This window comes from Pecten maximus, chromosome 11 (assembly GCF_902652985.1).
Source record: "Pecten maximus chromosome 11, xPecMax1.1, whole genome shotgun sequence".
Taxonomy (NCBI): Eukaryota; Metazoa; Mollusca; class Bivalvia; order Pectinida; family Pectinidae; genus Pecten; species Pecten maximus.
The window spans coordinates 7,490,948-7,514,136 of record NC_047025.1 but is presented as its reverse complement, the minus strand read 5'-3'; the positions used below and the strand labels follow the sequence as shown (position 1 = coordinate 7,514,136).

The 23,189-nt window shown below is 35.2% G+C and overlaps 2 protein-coding genes across 2 annotated transcripts; one reads left to right on the top strand and one right to left on the bottom strand.

Annotated features, from left to right (window-relative positions):
• The first annotated feature begins 369 nt into the window (after nucleotides 1–369).
• LOC117337957 (protein disulfide isomerase-like 2-1) lies at nucleotides 370–10,202 on the top strand. The gene is made up of 11 exons (XM_033899113.1): nucleotides 370–613; nucleotides 1,657–1,702; nucleotides 2,098–2,266; nucleotides 3,509–3,678; nucleotides 3,841–3,899; nucleotides 4,280–4,329; nucleotides 4,736–4,895; nucleotides 5,394–5,465; nucleotides 5,918–5,970; nucleotides 7,635–7,744; nucleotides 9,494–10,202. The coding sequence occupies exons 1-11, from the start codon at nucleotides 512–514 to the stop codon at nucleotides 9,745–9,747; spliced, it is 1,245 nt and encodes a 414-aa protein (XP_033755004.1). The 5' UTR covers nucleotides 370–511; the 3' UTR covers nucleotides 9,748–10,202.
• Nucleotides 10,203–11,066: 864 nt separating this feature from the next.
• LOC117337956 (testis, prostate and placenta-expressed protein-like) lies at nucleotides 11,067–22,734 on the bottom strand. Its single transcript, XM_033899112.1, has 8 exons — nucleotides 22,604–22,734; nucleotides 22,207–22,433; nucleotides 15,351–15,412; nucleotides 14,272–14,330; nucleotides 13,688–13,773; nucleotides 13,025–13,086; nucleotides 12,371–12,435; nucleotides 11,067–11,853 (listed from the first exon to the last, which is right to left on the bottom strand). Exons 2-8 carry the CDS (start codon nucleotides 22,427–22,429, stop codon nucleotides 11,790–11,792), a joined length of 621 nt encoding a protein of 206 aa, XP_033755003.1. The 5' UTR covers nucleotides 22,430–22,433; nucleotides 22,604–22,734; the 3' UTR covers nucleotides 11,067–11,789.
• Nucleotides 22,735–23,189: the final 455 nt, after the last annotated feature.

Sequence of the window (23,189 nt, the reverse complement as noted above, 5' to 3'; positions counted from 1 at the left end):
CTTATAAAGTATGTTACAACTATGCCACTCGACCACCCCGATGGTCATCCGACTCATAAACTCGTCGCCAACCTCTGTATATCGATCGGGACAATCTTGAAAGGATTTGAATAAAAATGAATTTCTTTTTTAAACATGACTCGTTGTGAAACGTACGCCATTGATCAAAAAACTTATATTTGATATGCATGTTCATTAGTGTGACAGGGGAGGGAACTCGTGTTAGTTGCTGGTAACATCTGGACGCTGTGTACACGTGCAAGCTGAGACCAGTATACACGTGTCCGCTTCTAATCAATTGACACTGCAATCACAGGTAAACCAGGAAGGATATTAGTAGAGAGAGATATATATTAAAACTGGATTCATTTACCTGTGAAGGGTAAGATTTGAGGGAAAAACAGAAGAAAAAATTCCGTGAAAACAAAAGACTTCTTATGCCTATTGTTTCTACATCAATTTTATTTTTGTGATATAAATATTTAATCAAGTCAGTTATTGTCAGAACAAGATGAAGCCGGTCAAGATTACACTTATAAGTGGGATTCTCCTGTGTTTCCTTACACTCGCCTCTGGACACGTACTCAATATCACGGAGAAAAATATTCACTCGGTAAGTAGATTTACAGGCGCGTCAAGGATTGATTTTCATCCAGAATTCACTCTTTCACGATTATTTAATTTTACAAATTTACTCATAATTTAAACATGCTGTATAATTAACATTTACTATGGTTTTCTTTGATAACATGTAATTTCATATAAAAAGACCCCTCTTGCGTATACTTATATTTTAAACCTTATACATATGTACACGTATGTGTGTTACGTACCTACATATAAAAGTGAACGGGATGTTCAAGATAAGTTTCATCAAATATTGTCGGTTCTATCATAAAGATAGACAGAAAAGCAGAGGGAAGAATGGAATGACGTAGTTTAACAAATTTTAACTAATGAATAATGGTCATTAGTAATTGGAAGCTTGATCGGTCGTTTTGCGCAGGCAAGTTTCGGATTTCTTTCACTTAGGACTAGCACACAGTGAAAAAAATGTCTTTCATTTTTTCGGCATTTCACACAACCTACATCTAACCGTATCAAGAAAATTTCACTTTTTAATATGAAAACCTGCCTCTTCAAAGACGTTGTCCGCGGAGGTGTTCCGTTGGGACAGGTTTCAATACTCGTAAACGCAAAGGAGGAAATTACAGAACTTAAATGGTTACTCAAAAATGAACCTCGACCTATATTTTGAGACTTTGTGACGAGTACAAGATATGTAGTAAGACATTGAAATGGTGACATATGTTTAGGATCGAACGCGCCCATGTGACGTTCGTCCCAGCTGCTGTTCCCTGTCTGATTGTGTCAATGTCTCTAACAAAAAGCCAACACGGACTTATTGATCAAACATTAAAATGATTTTATAAACAAAATTGTGTATCCCACATATGTAAACCAAGACAATCACAGGTGGCATTCATATTCTCGGCAGTTTCCGTCAATGATCGGAAATCGGGCTATGACGGAATCGGTCGATATGTTTCGATTAATAAAATTCGTCTAAAATTGTCAAGAATAATTCTTCGATTATTTCTGTAATGACATCTGATGCGAAGTTGTTTGAATTATTGTTCTATCTTACATTTTCAGTTGTTGGACAAAAAGAAGTTTTTATTGGTGTTAGTGACAAAATCAAGTAAGTGCAAAAAAAATGAAACTATAGTCATTTTTACAGAATTACGATGCTCGTTTTTTTTTTTTTTTTCAAAAATATATTCACAAACATCCTCGTAACGCTGTCAAGCATATCTCTAAATTTTGGCATTGTTAAGAGATATATAAAGATTGATGAAGGAATTACTCAGAAATTCAAATCAAGCCAGGGACAGTATGTCTATACCTGTATTGTAATCATGCAATGTAACTTTTAACCATAGTTTAATTTTGCATATGATATAACTATAACATGCAATTTGATTGGTTGACACACGAGAACGTGCACATAGTGAAATAACACTGTATAACATTTTTTTAACAATTGGAAAAAAAATGAAGACAAAATAACCACCCTGTAAACACTCCATTTTTCAGAGTGCACGCCCTGTAACCGAATTTTTCCTAAGTTTTGGGCTGCCTCCCAGTCGTACAACCAGGATGTGATATTTGGGCGCATGCGCAGTAAGGCTCTAGCCTTAAAATACAAAGTTGATGTATTCCCCACCCTCGGATATTTTGAGGCGGGAAAACAGGTGTTCACAAAGTAAGTTTAGTTTAAATAATGTAATTATCTCATATATCACAAATATTAAAGCTGACAGTGCGAGTTAAAATTAAAAGCTTCCAATTGAGATTAAAAATTTATTTACGAAGTTTCAGTATTCAGAAATCGTTTCTGAGATATCCCCTGTGTCTTAAATATGCTCCCGTCATCGTATCTAAGGAAGTGTCGAAATTTTAGTTTGTGTTCTACTTGAGGGTGCATACTCAGGGCCGACCCGTATAAAAGCACGTGACAATGTCACATTTGCGCTAGTCCACTGAAAGGCCGTAAAATAGCAGAAGTTAAAACCGTTAATGATAATTAATAATAATCACTTTGCTTGCACATTGGCCGTCCACACAAACATACCTGCAATACGTATTCTACACTGCGTGACCTTATCGATCACTGTATTACAACGCACTTACCTGAGGTCGTAATAGAGCAGTGAAGATGGTCCGTTCCTCTCATCTATCCTCCAAATTCCTCTCAAAATAAAATTTCCACACAAATGATGAGTGTCAAATAATACATGGACCCAAAACAGTTCCTAGTACCTGTGTCCACGTACGTACATATCGCGGTTACGCACGTACATATCGCGGTTACGCGCTGTCAATGAAGCGCTTGAAAAGTGCAGTATACCACAGGGGCTCGTCACTATCGTATTAAAAGCAAATGGCTTACGTCCTTTGGTGTACGTGTATATACAAAATTTGTCACGCAACAGATTATTTAAACTAATTTTATATTTTAAAGAAGACGGGGATAAAGATAGAAAGAAAGAAGAAGAATAGATAAGGAACACCAACAAAAACATTCGCTAATTGGCCGTTTAAACACGATATAGATATGAAAAAAATGATGATAAAAACAAGACAAATTATGGAAGAACATAAAACGTATCGTGTTTTGTTAAAGCTTTTTTTCCTTATTTTTTTTTCAATTCATATATGTAAATAGTTGCTGGCCCCTGTGGTATAACACATGAGTGTGTTATGATCTGCATCGTCTGTACGCTCACCCGGTAAAACACGTGCAAAGTGACCAACAGGTTATGTGATATTTGACAGTATTTTTTTAATAGATACATATTGTAACTTGGAATATTACTGTAGTTAGCTGCATGACGTCATCAACTGTAAGACGTCATTACTATAAAACAAACTACAATCGTTATGACAAGAATTGAATCGATTAAAATCAAGCACTCCTCAAGTATTCCTTTTTTTCTGTGGGCAGGTTTGATGGGGATATCACTGTTGACACAATCGTCGATCTCATCGCAAATAAATTGGGCACAGATTTTGCCTACGTCATGAAGCAGTACTCGACCCGCCTGGACTCGTACAACTTTCACGGAATTATATCCTCTCAGGGATTGAAGGCTATGGTTCTACTTTACGATAATAGTAAGTGGGAAACTGTTTAGTCACGTGATTAAGCCGTATTTTAAATGAATAATTAAACGAATGAAAAATAAAAATAAGATAGAAACAACTTCTTATATTGTCTTTATGATAAGTACAACTCAGCATTTCTAGCCTTTGACTTTTTTTTCTTTTTTTTTTCAGGTGATGATTACTACAACAAATTCCAGGAACTAGCGCGTATCTTCAAGAATGACGAAGAGGTGAGGAGAAGAGAAAATATCTACGGTGTCATTAGCTGATTAGTAGATGTAAACAATACAACACACTCCAGCCTGTAGTTCTAAGTAGATAGCAAAATAGCAAAAGTGAAGAGGGCTCAAAAGTGAACTTTTAAAAATATGTTCAAACCTTTTTTCGGATGCGCCTTTTAGACATCTTCCCTCTCCTAATACCAAGTACAGTATAACAATGGTTCTCTTTCTCATCACCAGGTGTGGCTATAGTTTACGTTCTCTCTACCAGGTGACGCTTCATTAACAAAACATCCATTTTCTTACCATCGGTTGATTCATGAACTATATTTATTTTTCTAACCACCAGATTGTGTTTCATTTGCTATAGTTCCTTTTCTTACCACCAGGTGGCGTTTCTTCACCTTGACGTGCGAGCAGAGCCAGAACTCCGTAAAGAGTACGTCCTTTATATTAACAGTGATTCATATATTTCCAGTACCATTTCACGGATAACTTTCTTTACATAATTACAGTGACCTTGGCAATGACATCTACCAAACTAGATCTGTATTTTTTTTTTATCAAAATACTTGGCTAATTTTCTCTATGTGAACCCTCGTTTGCATTTTTTTTTTTTAGCTTTTACGTTTAATTAAGGCTCACTACCCAAACAAAATAAAATATACAAACATTCATTAAATTTTTTAGAGAAGGTCAAGTCCCTGTGGAAAGAACAGTGTTCAATTCGACCATGCAAAACAATAGAACATTGAAATAACATACGTCTGATGTTGTCTTTTGTAAAATGACAATCGCATGACGTCATTTCCGTCTTGCAGAATACAATGATCGTATACTTATAGATTCGTGGTCGTGGTGTTTCCGACGTTGTACTGGGTAGAGAACGGAGTTAATCCTACGAAAAAGCGTTACGGAGGCACAATAGAGAAACTGGAGTTCATGGGCTTCATTGAGGACTACGCGGGTGTGTCCCGGGCTAAGGATGGTACACTTCCGCCCAAGGTAACACTTCCGGTTTTCTTTAAACATCGTTTATAACTGTCGCCATTCTGCGAAAACATCTCCAATGAAACGTTTTAACATTGTGAGAAGTTCAGATGTCCGACAGATGACATACATGGTCTATTGTTTCTATATTTGGTATGAATATCTTTAAAATATTGTTTGGGATAAGAAACCTTAATATTACATAAAATACCAATCCCGTTAGTTTTATTTATCTTAACATATTTTTTTTACTAAATTACATATACAAAGCGATTGAGCACAGGTTATACAACTTATATAAAGCCTTTTCCCGAAAAATATTGTTGTCTTTGGTCGGGGTAAGAAATCTTCATATTTCACCGAACACAAATCCCTTTTAGCATATTGTTGAATTTGGTAGGGGTCAGACACCTTAATATATCATTGAAAACAAAACACCTAGATAAGTTTGTTTTTTTTGTTTTTTTTTTAAATCATAGTATATAAGTTATAAAAAGTTGGCTTTTCTAACAGGCTGGGCGGATTGTGGACTTCGACAGTCTCTTTGCGGATCACATAGAAACTATCCGGAACGCCAAACGAATGGTAAGTAACTTTGTATGTCAGGGAGTGTGTCAGGCTGGAACATAAAACATTAGTCATTAGATGAAAATGCTAACCGGAAAAAATCTTACAGGGGAAATGTTTCTTCAATATGATATTCATTTCAATATGTGTATCTGTGTTAATATGTTAGGAAATTGATATGGGCATTTGCTGTTGTGACGTCATAATTTCATGGTTAAGGCATTTTTATAAAAGGGAAACTAATTTAAGATTTTCTTCTGATATTCTGATTAGAAACGTTATAAAATGATAATCTTAAAACTTAAATACTTAATGGAATACCGATTGTATTCCTTTTAATTAAATACTGGTATGTCTATGTGTATTCTATATACTAAATGTAGGTGCCGGTACAAAAAAGTCTGCGATATTAGAAATGTCTACAACGAACACATAAATATCTATTTTACTATGAATTATCTCCCTTTAAGAGTGAACTGCTGGTAGAAGCCAAGGATATCGCCAAGAACCATAAGAAAAACGAGTAAGTATTGTCCTATCAATAATTGCCATGATTATTACAATAACTAATTATAATATCTGTTTATTGTTAATTTATTACAATATGTCCTGTTTGTTCTCTAAATAACAATATCTACCGTTTAATTCAACAAATACTTTTGGTTAAATGGACATTCCTTCGTTCGGACATCAGAACAATTTCTATTGATGAAATCTTTGTCCGAACGATGATTATATGAGTGTCTGTGCCTACATGTAATGCAATTAACGCCGAAATGAACAGGAAAAGGAAAAAAGCGTATCGTATACAAATATCGTATGTCTTTGCGGTAATTAGTGATGCTTCGGGTCGAATTAAGACTTTTCAGGACTTAATACTCGAAGAGCTTTGGTTTAGTTTAAACATATTTTATTGTATCAAATATATACAATAGGATTGGGCACAAGTTTTCCAACTTATATCAAGCCCTTCCCATACAATATTATATAACACATACAAAATATACAAGATGACATTAACAATAAAATGATTATTTAGTGTGGAAGTGTGGATAAGGGAAGGGTAAGGATGGGATGTAAGAAGGTGCAAGTATGTGAAAAGAATGTGACAATCTCCTTCATTTTAATTCTTTTATGAAATATTTTAGACATTTCCACTAGTAATTGAACATAAGCGTGAATGATTTTTCTCGACCCAGATGGCACAAGTACACAATCCACTACTCGTAACTTTCGGCTTATCAATGTTCTTTATATCCCCTGCCACGGTTTGGCTTTGGTTTATCTTGAGAGTAAAACTGCCTTATTAATGTAAAGATTATAACTTTTACTACTTGGAAAAAATGAATATTTTCCAATAAGTTTAATTTTGACGGCCTAAACTTTATTCAAACAAAGGAATGTCTCTTTAATATTCATGAATATATGAATTCATGTTTCCAAATTTAGAAGTCGGACCATATGAACCCCGGAATATACTGCACGGTTTCGATGCGTATTGATTTACTAAGGCATTTTATTTGTTAAAGAGTTTTTAATTTGTTTTTCTATGTTTAGAAAATAAACAGATATGTTTTTTTATTATGTATTTATCTGATGGTCAACATTAAGAACTACAAATACTTTTTTCCAAACAATGCAATCCTCAAATTACTGAGAAATATATAGAAATGTAATATAAAACAAGAGGCCCAATGGGCCCGCATGGCTCACCTGGTTTTCACTTGCTTGATGGGTCTCTGCTCAACGAGACTAATCACAAGGTCCATTTTTTAATTGCTACAATTCTTTATCTACAAATAACAGACTTAACTACAAAGAACTTGCATATGAAATTTCGAATTCAATATTTATTTCAAATCGATTTCATTTGCACAATCGACATTTATAGTTCAGAATTTTGAGGCGGAATTTGTACAAATCTTTATATTTGGTTACTTTATGTTGAAATTAATTAATGGCATTGGACATTGTGACGTCACAATGATTATGATGTCATAGAACGAGCTCTGTAACGGATTAAAATACTCTTCTCGTGACGTCGCTCCCCCAGTTAGGACTGGGAATTGCCACCAGTCATATTATAAAATGCTTTATATATACATTTGTATGTTAATATGCAGGTTGATCTAACACCATGTATACTTCATTAAAGGTCCATAATTAATCAATATTTATTTGTTGTAGACTCGCTGATTATTATATTTACCTGCTGGAGTTGATAGATCATCACGGAAAGGTGGAAGCAATACAGGAGGAACGCATGACCGTTCTAAAGGCGCTCGCTAATACTGACGGTATGTCTCAAAAACATCTTCTCATTCTACCTAGAGTTGTCGCCCCTTAAACTCGGTGGATGTAAGGAACGACAACTCTGGCAGGGATTATATGGACTAGATGTAGATGGAAAATATATCACTACTGGAACACGGGAGCTGTCCAGCTTGTCAGATTTTTCGGCATAGCCGTATAATTTTCTTTTGGCCCCGGATATGACGCGACAGGTGGCGTTACTGGTCAAGATGAAGTATGTGATTGGTCAATGTAGCGGTAAATGCAAAATGCAGATTTACTGTTAAAAACGAAACAAAGTTAAGATTGAAACTGATACAATTTTGTTATCCGTGCTAAAACGATTTAGTTCGTTAATTTATCTCACCATTAGTTTAACATTATAACAACAAACATTAAAACTATGCCGTTTATCTTTTTTAAAGATATTTCTTGTTTTAGTCTAATTTGACAATCGGGCTTTTTTTCTGATGACAGGAGTCGAAATAATTACATAATCAAAATACAGAGGTACATTAATTGTGTTAATTGTAATAAACATTGATTACATTTCTTTTTATATTGGAAACATTGTATAATTATCTGATAACGACCTACACAATATCGGTCAGTTTGACAGGTAGTCTATTACACCCTCGGATCACAGGGGCATGTAAAAATGTTTCTGGGGGAGGGGACTTGTGTAGTATATTATTAGTATCACAGGGGCATGTAAAAATGTTTCTGGGGGAGGGGACTTGTGTAGTATATTATTAGTATCACAGGGGCATGTAAAAATGTTTCTGGGGGAGGGGACTTGTGTAGTATATTATTAGTATCACAGGGGCATGTAAAAATGTTTCGTGGTAGGTGGGCTGGTGTAGTATATTATTAGTATCACAGGGGCATGTGAAAATGTTTCTGGTGAAGGGACTTGTGTAGTATATTATTAGTATCACAGGGGCATGTGAAAATGTTTCGTGGTAGGTGGGCTGGTGTAGTATATTATTAGTATCACAGGGGCATGTAAAAATGTTTCTGGGGGAGGGGACTTGTGTAGTATATTATTAGTATCACAGGGGCATGTGAAAATGTTTCTGGTGAAGGGACTTGTGTAGTATATTATTAGTATCACAGGGGCATGTAAAAATGTTTCTGGTGAAGGGACTTGTGTAGTATATTATTAGTATCACAGGGGCATGTAAAAATATTTCGGGGTAGGTGGGCTGGTGTAGTATATTATTAGTATCACAGGGGCATGTAAAATGTTTCTGGGGGAGGGGACTTGTGTTGTATATTATTAGTATCACAGGGGCATGTGAAAATGTTTCTGGTGAAGGGACTTGTGTAGTATATTATTAGTATCACAGGGGCATGTAAAAATGTTTCTGGTGAAGGGACTTGTGTAGTATATTATTAGTATCACAGGGGCATGTAAAAATATTTCGGGGTAGGTGGGCTGGTGTAGTATATTATTAGTATCACAGGGGCATGTAAAAATGTTTCTGGGGGAGGGGACTTGTGTAGTATATTATACGTATCACAGGGGCATGTAACAATGTTTCTCGAAAAGGTGCTTGTGTACAAGTATCCAATGAAAACATCTTCAATAAGTATTTAATTCGCGTTCAGGTGAAAGAAACCCCTAATCGTCAGTCGAGCACCCAGTTCAAGAATAGGATAACGTACCTTTTTAGGCGTAGGGCTACACTTCAAACAATAATCTGACTGTCAGTACATAAGGATTTATTATATAATGGACTAATTTCTTCCAGAGACGACCTGGCCAAGGACGGTCGAGTATCTGACCAAGAGAAAGAACATTCTGACTCAACTAGTTGATGAGCTTGGTAGGGCCTTATTTAAAAAAAACAAATATCAGTCAGAATTTGTCAACGTCCAGGACATCAAACCTAAGAGGGAATACGTGAGGAAAATGGCACCTGTTATCGGTGTCGGGGACGAGGATGACGAAGAGGAAGAGAAAGTTATCGAGAAACCAAAGATTCATCGTCACGAAGAGTTGTGACGTCACGATGAACTATGACGTCATTGTGATGTGGATTGTTGAAATATTTTATCATTAATCAGTGAATAATTCATTTAGAATGTAGTGTGTTAAAAAGTGTGAGAAGCTGTGATGTATATTGCTGAAATGGAAAGGTCATGGCCTCGCTGACGCTGGTGTATCTCACTGCCAAAACAATAAAGTGACGTCATAACACGATAGACAAGAACATTGAGGTGACGTCATGGAAACAAACAGTTTTGGACGATAGAGAATCGTGTAAAGCAGGAATGAAAACATGATACAAGTGTTGGTGACCGTTCGTTACTAGGATGAGAGAAAATGAGTTGGCTGTGTGGCAGTTAACCCAACCCCGAGCCCCACTCGATTTGCACTCTTCTCAGAAGAGAAGCCTTCTAAGAAGATCGCATTCCGTTAGATGTAAATCGAGTAAACCGGGAGAATATAACCCAAAATAAACAAGTTTTTAAGTTTTCCCAAACACTATGATACAAACACATGCATGTATGTGTCGTATATCCTTCTCTAGTGAAACTCATCACTCGCACACTTAAATCATGGTTGCCGCCATCTTGGAAGAGAAATCTTCCAGCTTCGAGACGGAAGAGGTAGACGATCTTCCAGAAGCAGAAGAGCTTCAAATCGAGTGACCGGAAGATATATTCTAGAAGGAGAAGAGTGCAAATCGAGTGGGGCTCTGGCCCGAGTCTTGCTTAAAAGCAGTATTTTAATATTTTTGGGTAATTAACGTATAGACTACCATATAAGTACATGTATGTCCCTTCTAGATCTGTAGGTGGGTAGCCAATGGTTCAAAGAAGGGTCTCTCTCGCTGTTAACATCTTGTAATAATTAAGAGTGTAAGAAAGTTTCCATCCCAGATCATAAATATATTAAGGTTTGCATTATTTTCCATGTTTTTTTTTTGTAATTCAGAGCAACATAATATCTCTTGTGCTTTTAACGCATACATATTGTTTTAATTTGATTGAACAATATTTGAAGAGTTATTGCCCTTTGTTTATTTGTTTCTTAATCTTGTCCGGAGGTTGTCTCCCTTAGTTTTAAAGTGATCCCTATGTAACTTAGAGGAATTTATTACCATGACATAATACTTCCTCTAACAATATTTTGTTAGTAAGATTCCATATTTTAAGCATTCTGATACAAGAACTTTTGTCACATTGTTATGGCTAACAATGCTTTTGCTTGTTTGTTTTTGTTGATGCATTTTTATGAAGGCAACGACAATACGATATAAATATATAAGTAAACACCCTACTACTGTATATTAAAAATTGATAAACAGTGTATTTTTGGTAAAATATTTATTTTTTACAGAGACGTATAACACAGCACTGCATGAACATGATAAAATAATTCTTCGAAAAGTTACACCAACAACAATAATACTGATGGCTATGAACATAAGAGGCTGCACTGTAAATATGGAATTTTCAAGGTCGTTTTGAAAAAAAATTATTGAGAAAAAAATTATATTAACAAAATCCAACACATATTGAAAATTTTACCACTAAAAATTGATATTTTTGAAAAAAGAAGCTCCGTTTAAAAAATCAATAACCTTTTTTTTGCTATCATTATATAGACATAAAGTGTGTCATGCTTAGTTTCATATATTAAGACAACGTGTATAAAGCAGTATATATACGGTATAAATATCACATAGGAAATCACAAATTTTGTAAACAATTATAGAAATAGTCTTTATCTATATATAAACTATGATAAAATGGGAAAAAAATGTAACAACAAATACTGAGATGGGTTTATAAGATAATACTTTGAGGGTAAATCCGGATCCACGCCTGACCGTGAAGGTTTTGGCTATTATACTCCTGTTTCTGGATCCGGTTTAACAATACTGTACAATAACAACATTTGAGCAATGAGTACACAACATGCTGACAGTTCCAATTGGTTAAAACTTTTTTGTAACAAAGCTGATTGTTGGTCCTTTTGTTACACTTCTCCAGATTGGTTATCTCATTTTGAAACACTGAATACTATTGGTTTGGTGACTATCTCCACGCCTCTGACGAGATATTCCTGCTGTACTGTGGGTAGGTGTCCCTGTATCGGGCACTGAATGGAAAACAAAGAAAGAATTGTTAAATATGACATAAGAATCGTAAAATATACATAATTTATGGAGGCCAATGTTGATAATTTGGAATATTATATATAATATATAAAATCATTCAAACTTCATTTATCTTCACGTATGCCGACTGATGATTTAGAAAAACAAGTTCAAGTAATACATGTCCGTTACCAGCCCTCACTAAAACTAGTAGCCGTGACCTTGACCCTGAAACTCGAACTTGTCCGATATTAATAAGGTCATTTATCAGTGTGTATAATTTGATCGAAATCCCTCAAAGGATCGTAGGCGCTAGAACACTGACAAACTTTGGCGTTACGTACAAGACGGACGGAGAAGAGACATAGTCGTACCCGGTTTCACCGGTAGGGAGTTAATGACCGTGTCTGTTTACTAAGCCCAGTACGGTAAGGACCTGAGGTACAGTCCACAAAATTACCACGGCAAGTTCAGATGCTAAACAAAGAGTCAATGACGTCATCGCACGAGAGTACTTACAAAACGTTAGCGGGCATTGGTCGCTGGCCGTACTGGTCGAGCGTGGGTTCCTGTTTTAGGGTGTACTGTAAAAAGAAGGCAAGTGCGTCATGCATCAGACGTCAAGAAATGTCAACCAAATCCCAAAAATTATATAGTTTCTTATTTATATCTGAAGTTTCTTGCAATGTAACCGTCCTGATTAAAATCTTTAATTTTTGTGGGGTTTAATTTTCCATGATTGCTTTGGTAATCTTTTATCGTCAAATTTAACACGCCCATGGATTCATGGATTATAAATCCATGAATTACTACTGTAATTGAACACTAATTGTTATATTATAAGTTGATTAGACATTTTTCGGTAATATTAGTCCATGAATTAAAGTGCCCACAGTATAATAGATCTGTAACCTAAGAAATTCAATTCAAACAAAAATATGATTTTACAGTATCCGTTAAAGTTTGTTTGAAGGTAACCGTTACTGATAATTTAGATAGTAAATACATCAAAAAAAAAAAGTTTAATTCATTAAAGATAATTTCATTGGACCAATCATAAAATGTTAGCATCCTAATTTGACCTATTACAAACGAGCTTACATATCAAACTGACCAATCACGGAAAGGCTTTGGATATTGAACTTGTCTGCACTCAAGTTACTTAATACTCACCCTCCAAGATTTCGTAATTTCTGGTCTCAGGTAACGTACAGAGTAACCTAAAAATCTTTGATCTGTAACAAAGAAAAAGTTTGTTATAGTTTACTTTTTAGCTGTTTAGAAGGAAACAGGCTTAGTATCATAGTAAAATAAACGTCGCCTCATCACGTGTCCTTTAAAAATCTGTAAAATAATATTCCATCATTTGGAATCAAACCAAAAGGACCAAAATGAACAAAAAACACAAAAAATACGAAGTCATACACAAAAAGAACTCTTTCACCGCCAATCAAGCTCGTGGTAGTTCCATAGTACCAAAATAAACATGCTGTCAAGGGAGATAACTAGCGCCAGATCAAAAGACCAATCCAAAGGCGCACCAACAACATTTAAAATGTCAGAAAAATGATTTATATTTATTCATATTGAATTATTTTGTATAAAGAGAATACTCTGAACCGACATGTAAATGATCGAAGTTGATTTGATTTTCATTATTTCTCTGCACCATGAAAAACCTTTCCTTTATCAAAATCTCTTAAACGAGTGTTTATCAAGTAATCAACCAAACAAAGTTACATTCTTATATGTACTTATCAAATACATTCATTACCTTTTACATCTTTATAATTAGAGAACACTGTTGTGTTATTAATGATGACTACTTCTACATACCTTTGCTGTCTGGAAGTTCCGGCAGTTTGATGTTAAAACGTTCAGGAGATCTGTTAAGGAAATCCGACCATTCTTCTTTCGCTTTCCTATAATATAACAGAGAAACACATTTTATGTTCAGCATAGCATAAAGATAGTTCTATATTATACTTTTTTTAAGATAAATATTAAACAAATCCTGGTCACGGCACCGACTTTGTGATCTCATTCGCTATTTGGACCATTATATATGTCGTATCAGTCTATCAAAGATATTTTTTTTCAAATTCAAAACGTCTTTTTTCATCTTAAGACATCGGATGTGATTTTTCTATACTTCCAATAAACTTTCTTTTTTTAACGTCCTATCAACAGTTAGAGTCATTTAAGGACGTGCCAGGTTTTGGAGGTGGAGGAAAGCCGGAGTACAATGTACCAGGAGAAAAACCACCGGTCTGTACCTGGCAACTGCCCCACGTAGGTTTCGAACTTGCAACCCAGAGGTGGAGGGCTAGTGATTAAGTGTCGGGACACCTTAACCACTCGGGGTACACCGCTAAAGATCATGTAACAATGGTAACGTCACGTCTGCACGTGCTACTTACTTGAGTTCGTCGGGTGTTGTGTAGTGTCTGTGTAGCTGTTTCCCTGTTTGTGTGATTTCCTGTACAACAAACCAAAGCCAGTTAACAATATTGAGAGGGAAACATATTCAACAACCACAACACAACAACATCATAGCTCGTCACACAATCCTCCAAACCTGGCGAGTAAAACAAGTGTGTGCCAAGATCTACTGCTTAGACTATGGCAGTATAGAGCATACAGAGCTTGATTTCATACATCAAAATATATATACTTTCGTATACTGTAGAACTGAATTTCCGAGATCAGGAAAAAATATCCAATATAAGAAAATATATGGAGGATGTTACTCGCAAGACAAAACTAATGAATGGAGGGTATTATTTTTCATATAAAACACATGTTTGGAGGGAGTTACTCGCTATACAAGATAAAATATGGATGGTGTTACTCGCCATACAAGATAAAATATGGATGGTGTTACTCGCCATACAAGACAAATGTATGGAGGGTGTTAGTCGCCATACAAGATAAATTATGGAGGGTGTTACTCGCCATACAAGACAAATGTATGGAGGGTGTTACTCGTCATACAAGACAAATGTATGGAGGGTGTTACTCGCCATACAAGACAAATGTATGGAGGGTGTTACTCGTCATACAAGACAAATGTATGGAGGGTGTTACTCGCCATACAAGATAAAATATGGAGGGTGTTACTCGTCATACAAGATAAATTATGGAGGGTGTTACTCGCCATACAAGACAAATGTATGGAGGGTGTTACTCGTCATACAAGACAAATGTATGGAGGGTGTTACTCGTCATACAAGACAAATGTATGGAGAGTGTTACTCGCCATAGAAGACAAATGTATGGAGGGTGTTACTCGCCATACAAGACAACTGTATGGAGGGTGTTAGTCGCCATAAAAGACCGATTATGGAGGGTTTTATTCGCCATACAAGACAGAGTATGGAGGGTGTTACTCGCCATACAAGACAAATGTATGGAAGATGTAACCCGCCAGACGAGCTAAATGATTAAAGTTGTGGATAAACAAAATAAGACAAAAATACAGAAATACGTATTGACATACCAGACTAGACATTTGTTTCGTTGGTGGATCAAACAGCGTTGACGTGGACCTCTTGAAATCCTCTAAAAAGACAAAACGAAACATTTTTAAATCTTTGCCTACTTATATAATTTTCTGTCTTTCGTTACACGTGACCAAGGTTGTGCAAGACATCCAACTCTGGTTTGATTTTAATTTGATGATAGTTTCCTCAATCAAGAGCTTCGCGAGCTCATTTTTAACGACAAGACTGATTTCAAATTAAGGTCAAGGGCCATGACGGTGCGTTCTATTACAAGTTAATTAATTCACGTGCTATTCAATTTCATTCGTAATTTGAATATCGTTACGTTCTGTTGAAATTGAATCCCGCTCTGTGTGGGACCATTTTAGAATCGTCATTTGTCAGTGTTCATGTTTTGAAAGTAGTAAAGCATTCAAGTATCAGAATTTTAACTTCATTATTGATAAATCTATCTGCATTCTGTCTGACTAGGCATACAGTTTTATAAAATCCAATGTGTGTGTATATATATACACCTCAATACCATAGGAGATATCACTAGTTGGTGTAAGTCTGCAGTCATTAATAGGCAGCTCAGGAGCAAATATTGGGTTTTTAAAAAATCGATAGTTGTGTTTATCTCGACACAGATAAGCTGTGAAAAGAGTAGTTATAATATTATACCGACAAAGGGATCTATTTCGGCTGTGTGTGAACGATCCTACGCACAGGAACATGGGAATTAGTTAGTCCGTGTATGGCCGATCATATGCACAGGGGCATGAGAATTAGTTAGTCCGCGTATGACCGATCATATGCACAGGGGCATGAGAATTAGTTAGTCCGTGTATGGTCGATCCTATGCACAGGGACTTGAGAATTAGTTAGTCCGTGTATGGTCGATCCTATGCACAGGGACTTGAGAATTAGTTAGTCCTTGTGTAACCGATCCTATGCACAGGGACTTGAGTATTTGTCAGTTGTGTGTGACCAATCCTATGCACAGGGACTTGATGATCCGTTAGTCTGTGTGTAACTGATCCTATGCACAGGGACTTGAGAAATTGGCAGTTGTGTGTGACGGGTCCTATGCACAGGGACTTAAGAATTAGTTAACCTGTGTGTGACAGATCCTATGCACAGGGACTTGAGAATCTGTTAGTCTGTGTGTGATCGGTCCTATGCACAGGGACTTGAGAATTTGTCAGTTGTGTGTATGTGGACCGATCACATTCCCACAGAACTAGATATATGGACTTTTTACTACCTTTATAAACGTCTGAAATTGCTCGTGCACATCAGTAAAGGGCAAAATACACAAAGACGAATCCCCAGTACCACATGATTTTGCAAACGCACAATACATGTTTCGAGTTTAAGCTTTGAACACAACGCACGGTATGCAAACACGGTGGATGTTTTATTGGTGGAATATGTTCATCAAATTATTATGAATACAGGAGTATAAACATCTAGGCCCTATCAGATCTGTGATTGGTTGTAGGTTTCCCGTTGTTTATATTGTTACGTCATAGCTCGATAGCGCGATATGCATTGTGACGTCACGTAGGAGGCAAGGAGTGAAAAACTTAAGCCAGATGATATTACCTAGTTATATGATAAACAGAATCTTACATTCGTTCCAATTTGACACAAATACTATAAATAATCGTTACGTTTGTTTTATTTATCTTCTTTTATTTTTTTTCATTTTTTTTCTTTTTTTTTTATGCATTGTTTTTATTTTCAAGACCTAAACTTGGGCTAGATCAAAGTGTATAAAAATCCTAGGAATCTAGAATCACTTCATAATATGAAATATCCTCTATGTACGGGTTGGTGTCTTCATACTTTTAAGAGTAAAGGACATTTTCGGTAATAGAGTCTGGACTTTTTCTCTATGCGAACGCTTATGGTAAGAGTTGTTGTCCAAGATATGAGCTGTCCCGTTTTGATGTTCATATTTATCATAAGATAATTTATCATCAGTTTTATTGCACCATATTGTCGACTGGAAGCATAAAATATTATATGAAAAGAAGAAACGGCAGCAAATATAAAAAAAATATATATCATTTTTGGTAACGGATGGTGTTTTTTACGGTAGCATTTCCCGGAGACAACACATTGGAAATCGGGATTTATTTTTATTAAATTGCCACATACCAATACATATATTCCTAAAATTATCACATGAAAAGTAATTCTGATTAAAACCGTGAAGATATTTACACTCAATGTGGACTTGTAAGCCACTACATGTATTGTGTATCACTATTTTGCCATTGAAATTAATATTGCCTGAAACTTACACTAGTCCAAAGTTAGTAGATTTCCTCAAGGACTTATAAAGTATTTGGACATTTAAAACATAACCTACGCTAAACTATATACTATTAAACATTGGACATACACACACAATGTATTAAAACATAACCTCATTAACTATATACTATTAAATATTGGAAATATAAAAACATAACCTCATTAACTATATACTATTAAACATTGGACATATTAAAACATAACCTTATTAAACTATATACTATTAAACATTGGAAATATAAAAACATAACCTCATTAACTATATACTATTAAACATTGGACATATTAAAACATAACCTTATTAAACTATATACTATTAAACATTGGAAATATAAAAACATAACCTCATTAACTATATACTATTAAACATTGGAAATATAAAAACATAACCTCATTAACTATATACAATTAAACATTGGACATATTAAACCATAACCTACGCTAAACTATATACTATTAAACATTGGACATATTAAAACATAACCTTATTAAACTATATACTATTAAACATTGGAAATATAAAAACATAACCTCATTAACTATATACTATTAAACATTGGAAATATAAAAACATAACCTCATTAACTATATACAATTAAACATTGGACATATTAAACCATAACCTACGCTAAACTATATACTATTAAACATTGGACTTATTAAAACATAACCTACGCTAAACTATATACTATTAAACATTGGACATATTAAAATATAACCTCATTAAACAATATACTATTAAACATTGGACTTATTTAATGTCAGTAAACTGCTCAAGACAGAAATATTGTAGTCTCATAAATTGTTCCGTGTGCCCTTAAAACGCCATTAACCGTTATTCATGAGTTCGTTCTGGTTTTGAATTCATAACATACCCGGTTACGCTTGGCTGGTTTTCCGTAAAGGGTTTATTAATAATAGGCTTACAACAATCTATAAGTTTATTACACACAACTTAGTCTCACTAAACCTTATTTTACGACCTCACAATTAAATTCCGTCATTATTTATTGAAGGCCTCCGCTAACGCTCGTTTTATACAATCCCGGGTTAACACTTAACACAGAAAGGGCACGTTTGAACGTAAATACAGTTTGATATGGCAAACACGGAATTCTTTAATAATTTATTCAAAGATAAATCACAATTTAGCAAACCTCGTTTCCCGTTTTAGTCGACCTTGAGTCGAAACTGGTCATAGCCGAAAATGTTTCGCATAATGTGACATTTATTTGAATGAGATTCAACATCAATGTTCTAAAGGGTTTTCTTTGAAAGACCAAGTACATTCAAATTTAATACACTTTTTAATTTTGTAGTAGACGATGAATTAAAATCACCTGTGAAATTAATTAAAGAAATAAGTATACGACTCAACAATATTTAAGATAATCTCTTGCTTAACAAATGTATCGATGTACATGTGTGTGTGTATAGTACAAATTTTGTATGTATATAATTCTCTACACTTTATATGTTTATGAGAATAAATATTGTCATCGTCATTTAGATTTATTTATTATCTTCAAATGAAAGCAAGAATTATGCAATATTGGATTTAACATTAATGAAAATCTTATTCTAAAAGTATTCATAAAATTTATTCAACAAGTCTGAAAAATCGACAGCTCGATATGATACGTGCGTGTGTATACAAAATTCTTTATTGACATCAACTTGCCATTTCCATCACTGAACGAGAATAAATCTCCAAAGTGAGTATTCATGGATACGCGTTGTGGACAGAACGCCGATCGCCATGTCACCGTTACCAAACTACACGTGAAAACAATTTAAGCAGTATTAAATAAAAAATAATCTGCACGGCTCAAGTATTAAACAAACACCTGAATAGCTAATCATTAACGCCTTCAAGACGCCCCGATTTTAACAAGATCGTGTCAAGAAATAATGTTTGTATTTCGTCCTAATTTCGCCAAGCAAATGATTTATTCTAGCTTGTAGCTGTCAATGCATTTAACTTTGACAAAGGCTGTGGAGTTCCCATTAAGTCTGACTGAAAGATTTATCTCGAATGTATATCTACCAGTCCATTACCTGAAAGTCGAAGCAATGAGGTCAACTAGAGAAATGAATAACCATTGTTGCTAAATATTAACCGAGATAAACGCAATGCTCTCAAATCACAGGGACACGAGAATTCATAAAGTCTATAGGTGTATTTGGACCTACCCAAGTGTGCATAGTGTATGGTTTAGACATTTAGGGGGATATATAATAAACTTTCGGTAGAAATGACACTATTTTGTTGTTTATGATATAGAGGTGTATTTTATCGAACGTTGTATTCCCCTTAAAAACATAGAATGTAAAAAAAAAAAATATAAAAAAACCACTATCTCAAACTGGCGCAAGGAACCACATTGCAACTTGTGACGATCCACAATTCGGTTGTAAAAAAAAATAAAATCATTTCTACATAACAAACTTTCAGAAAAACGTCATTCAACATGGGATTATTATATAAGAACTTATTTGAAATTTTATATACATGACTTCAAGGAGTTGGATATTTTGTGTATTGACGAAAACTATCATGAAGAGTGAAGAATAAGTTGGATTAAAATACTTCGATGAAGGTTTTCTAAACCGTTTATTCAAATGTCGATCAAGCCACATTGTGGTAGTATATTGGCATGGGTCAACTAGGAGTGCTGTAGTCGATACTGGGTTGAGATATCAATGCAGTTTGTACCTCTGGTTTAAAGTGTATTAAATGTTATGTACATAGCATTTATATATATGTATATATATAATGCGGTATTTGATTCTATTGATAGAATATACAGTACCCAACGGCCTACTTTCGTATATATTGTACATGTGTACACTGTTGACTTGGTATATGTATATGTAGATGTATGTGTGATTCAGACTGCCCAATAAATGTGAAAAGTCAATATTGACACATACTTACATTGTAATTTGTAACTATTGTAGTTTGATGTGCCTGACCTTCACTAGAAACAAGTGTACATAGTTTGATTTCGATTTCGATATTAACATGTATTTAGGTAGTGAATATTCTCACTTAAAATTACTTTAACTGTAAAATGCGATGAAATATATTCAGGGGTCGGTATTGACATTTAGCTTTCAGGATATCAATTTAAAATACATATACATGCGAAAAATGTCCATTACACTTGAAATGGTACTTTATTTTATAAAGCTCGTTTTTTTTTCTCCCGTTAGTGACTTTATTGAACCCGTTGGTTGAGTAAACAAGGAAAAATAAAAAGGAAACTGATATGTTAATTTGACGTATAAGGTATTATGAGACAAGCTTTCTAAGCACAGTGTCCAGGCAGCGTACATTAATTGAACTTCCAGACTGTATGCAGAGTTAAAATGGGGCGAGACCATCTATCAGAACCATACAGCGTAACCACTGAGCCATGTGTTACCAATGTAACAGCTCACTAATTATGCATTGAAATACAGAATAAATTTTCAATTGTCCGCCACTTTTAAACCCTACCCAATATCCACAAATATAAAAGAAAAGCAAGTCCATTGTCTCTAATGAAAGATAAATTGTACAAGATTAGCGTGTAGTATATAATATTGACTTCGACACGGTGTGTTTTACTGTCAGCCGCTGTACCAATCGATGAGCCGATCAGACGCTTAGTCTTTGTACTAAATAATTGAACAATTGGGTTAGGGGCTGGTTCTATAGAACCATATATATGTGTGGTGAATTCTGCTGTATGCTGAAGCTATGTGGAGGCATTTGTAAATTGTTTGTTTCTGCGTCCCAAACAATTGTATAAAATGCACGTTATTTACACTGAAACCCGAAACATATCTGCCGGTTTACACTGTTCCCACAGGGGCTTGGCACGTTTCTATGACCCAGAATAAAAAAAAAACAATTAACCCTATATGGCCCGATCCCTAGATTGATCCCTTATTGTCAATAATAAGTTATCTAGGGTTCGGACCAAAAGTTATTTTTCCATTCTTTTGATCATAGGAACGTGTCAATAAGTGATCTTTCATTCTGGGCCATAGAAACGTGTCAACCCCCCTGTGACTGTACCTGCACATACACCCGCTATATTGACGAACCAAACGGTTTGAATTAATAAAAAAAACTGAATCATATTAAGAATGGGGATGAACTTTATTAACTCATATGGGTTCTTTTCGTACTCAGGACAAAGTGCGATGAAATAGAATTATCGATACGGGACAAAATTTAATTTAAAAAAAATCGGGATAGTGACGCTTTAAGGAGTGTTGTCTCTGTTAAGATACACACGTGTATCGGGTTGTATGTTAAGATACACACGTGTATCGGGTTGTATTGTATACTTTGTACCTATATGAGATTATATCGGATTAACGGCTAACCGCTTGCCCAGTACGTATACACGTATAACACACAATACCATACACTAAATCGTTAACGCAAGTTTGTATAGCTTTAAAACGGCAAACATTACGAGAGATTTTTAGACAGAATTTCTAAAACTATGATAGCATTTTTAAAAAAGATACGCTAAATGTGGTGACTTTTACCTGGGCCACATGTGGTGGTGGTTCTGCAGTGCTCATATGGAAGCTTGTGTCCCGCCGTATCCATATCCATTCTCCGGAAACTGGGAAGTTTGGGGTGGAACAGACCATCCTTGACAGCGGCTAACTGTACTTTCCTATGGGAAGGATATTGGTAGGAATAGCTAGGTATCTTCATGGGCTGTGCCTGATTGTTATACCCCGAATCCACGCCTACAGTCGTCATCTCACTAAATGGAAAACCACGAGCTTTAAAAGTCCTCAAATCAAATTAAAAATTAATATTTTTCGTTTCTTTCCCGGTGGTACTTAACGAATAAATAGCTATGCAATATCCGATTTCTGTGGTAGCAATAAATATTCCGTCTGTTGTGTATGACACTCGACTGTTGTTTCTTACCTTGATTGTTCTGTGAGTTAACGGTTTGATAAAGTACACCGCTGCCAATGTTTGCCGCCAACTGTACGTCCTAGACACCGACAACGTCGCCCCTAGCAACCGACAACAATGGGATCGTTACGTCACAGTTAAACGATAAACCCCGAGGAGTAACGATAATCTTGCACGGAGTTCTTCCTACAGATTTTGTTTAATCAAACTGTAGGTTTTCTAAGGGTTTAGTGACACGTAAAATTGAATAGAGCGATAATTGAAGATAGACTTATTCTCAGGTATAGATATACGTCCAAGTACGGTATAGGTATTTCAATTAGATAATCGACCGGGTGTATTGGCGAGGGCAGTGGGGCGGCGTGTAGTTACAAAAGACTTCTAGTCATAAAGAAGGACGGTTATTCATACCTCTCATTGTATACTTGTTATCAATGACACCTTACAAATGTCAAGTTACCTTTATTTAAAAAAATGACAATAAATTACCACTGCTAGAACACGGCTCCTCTCTAAATAGGGAACACAGCATTTTGATTAAAACTATAGGCCTCTGTGGACCCGTTTCAGCGTAAGTGAAATTTGGGGCATGAAA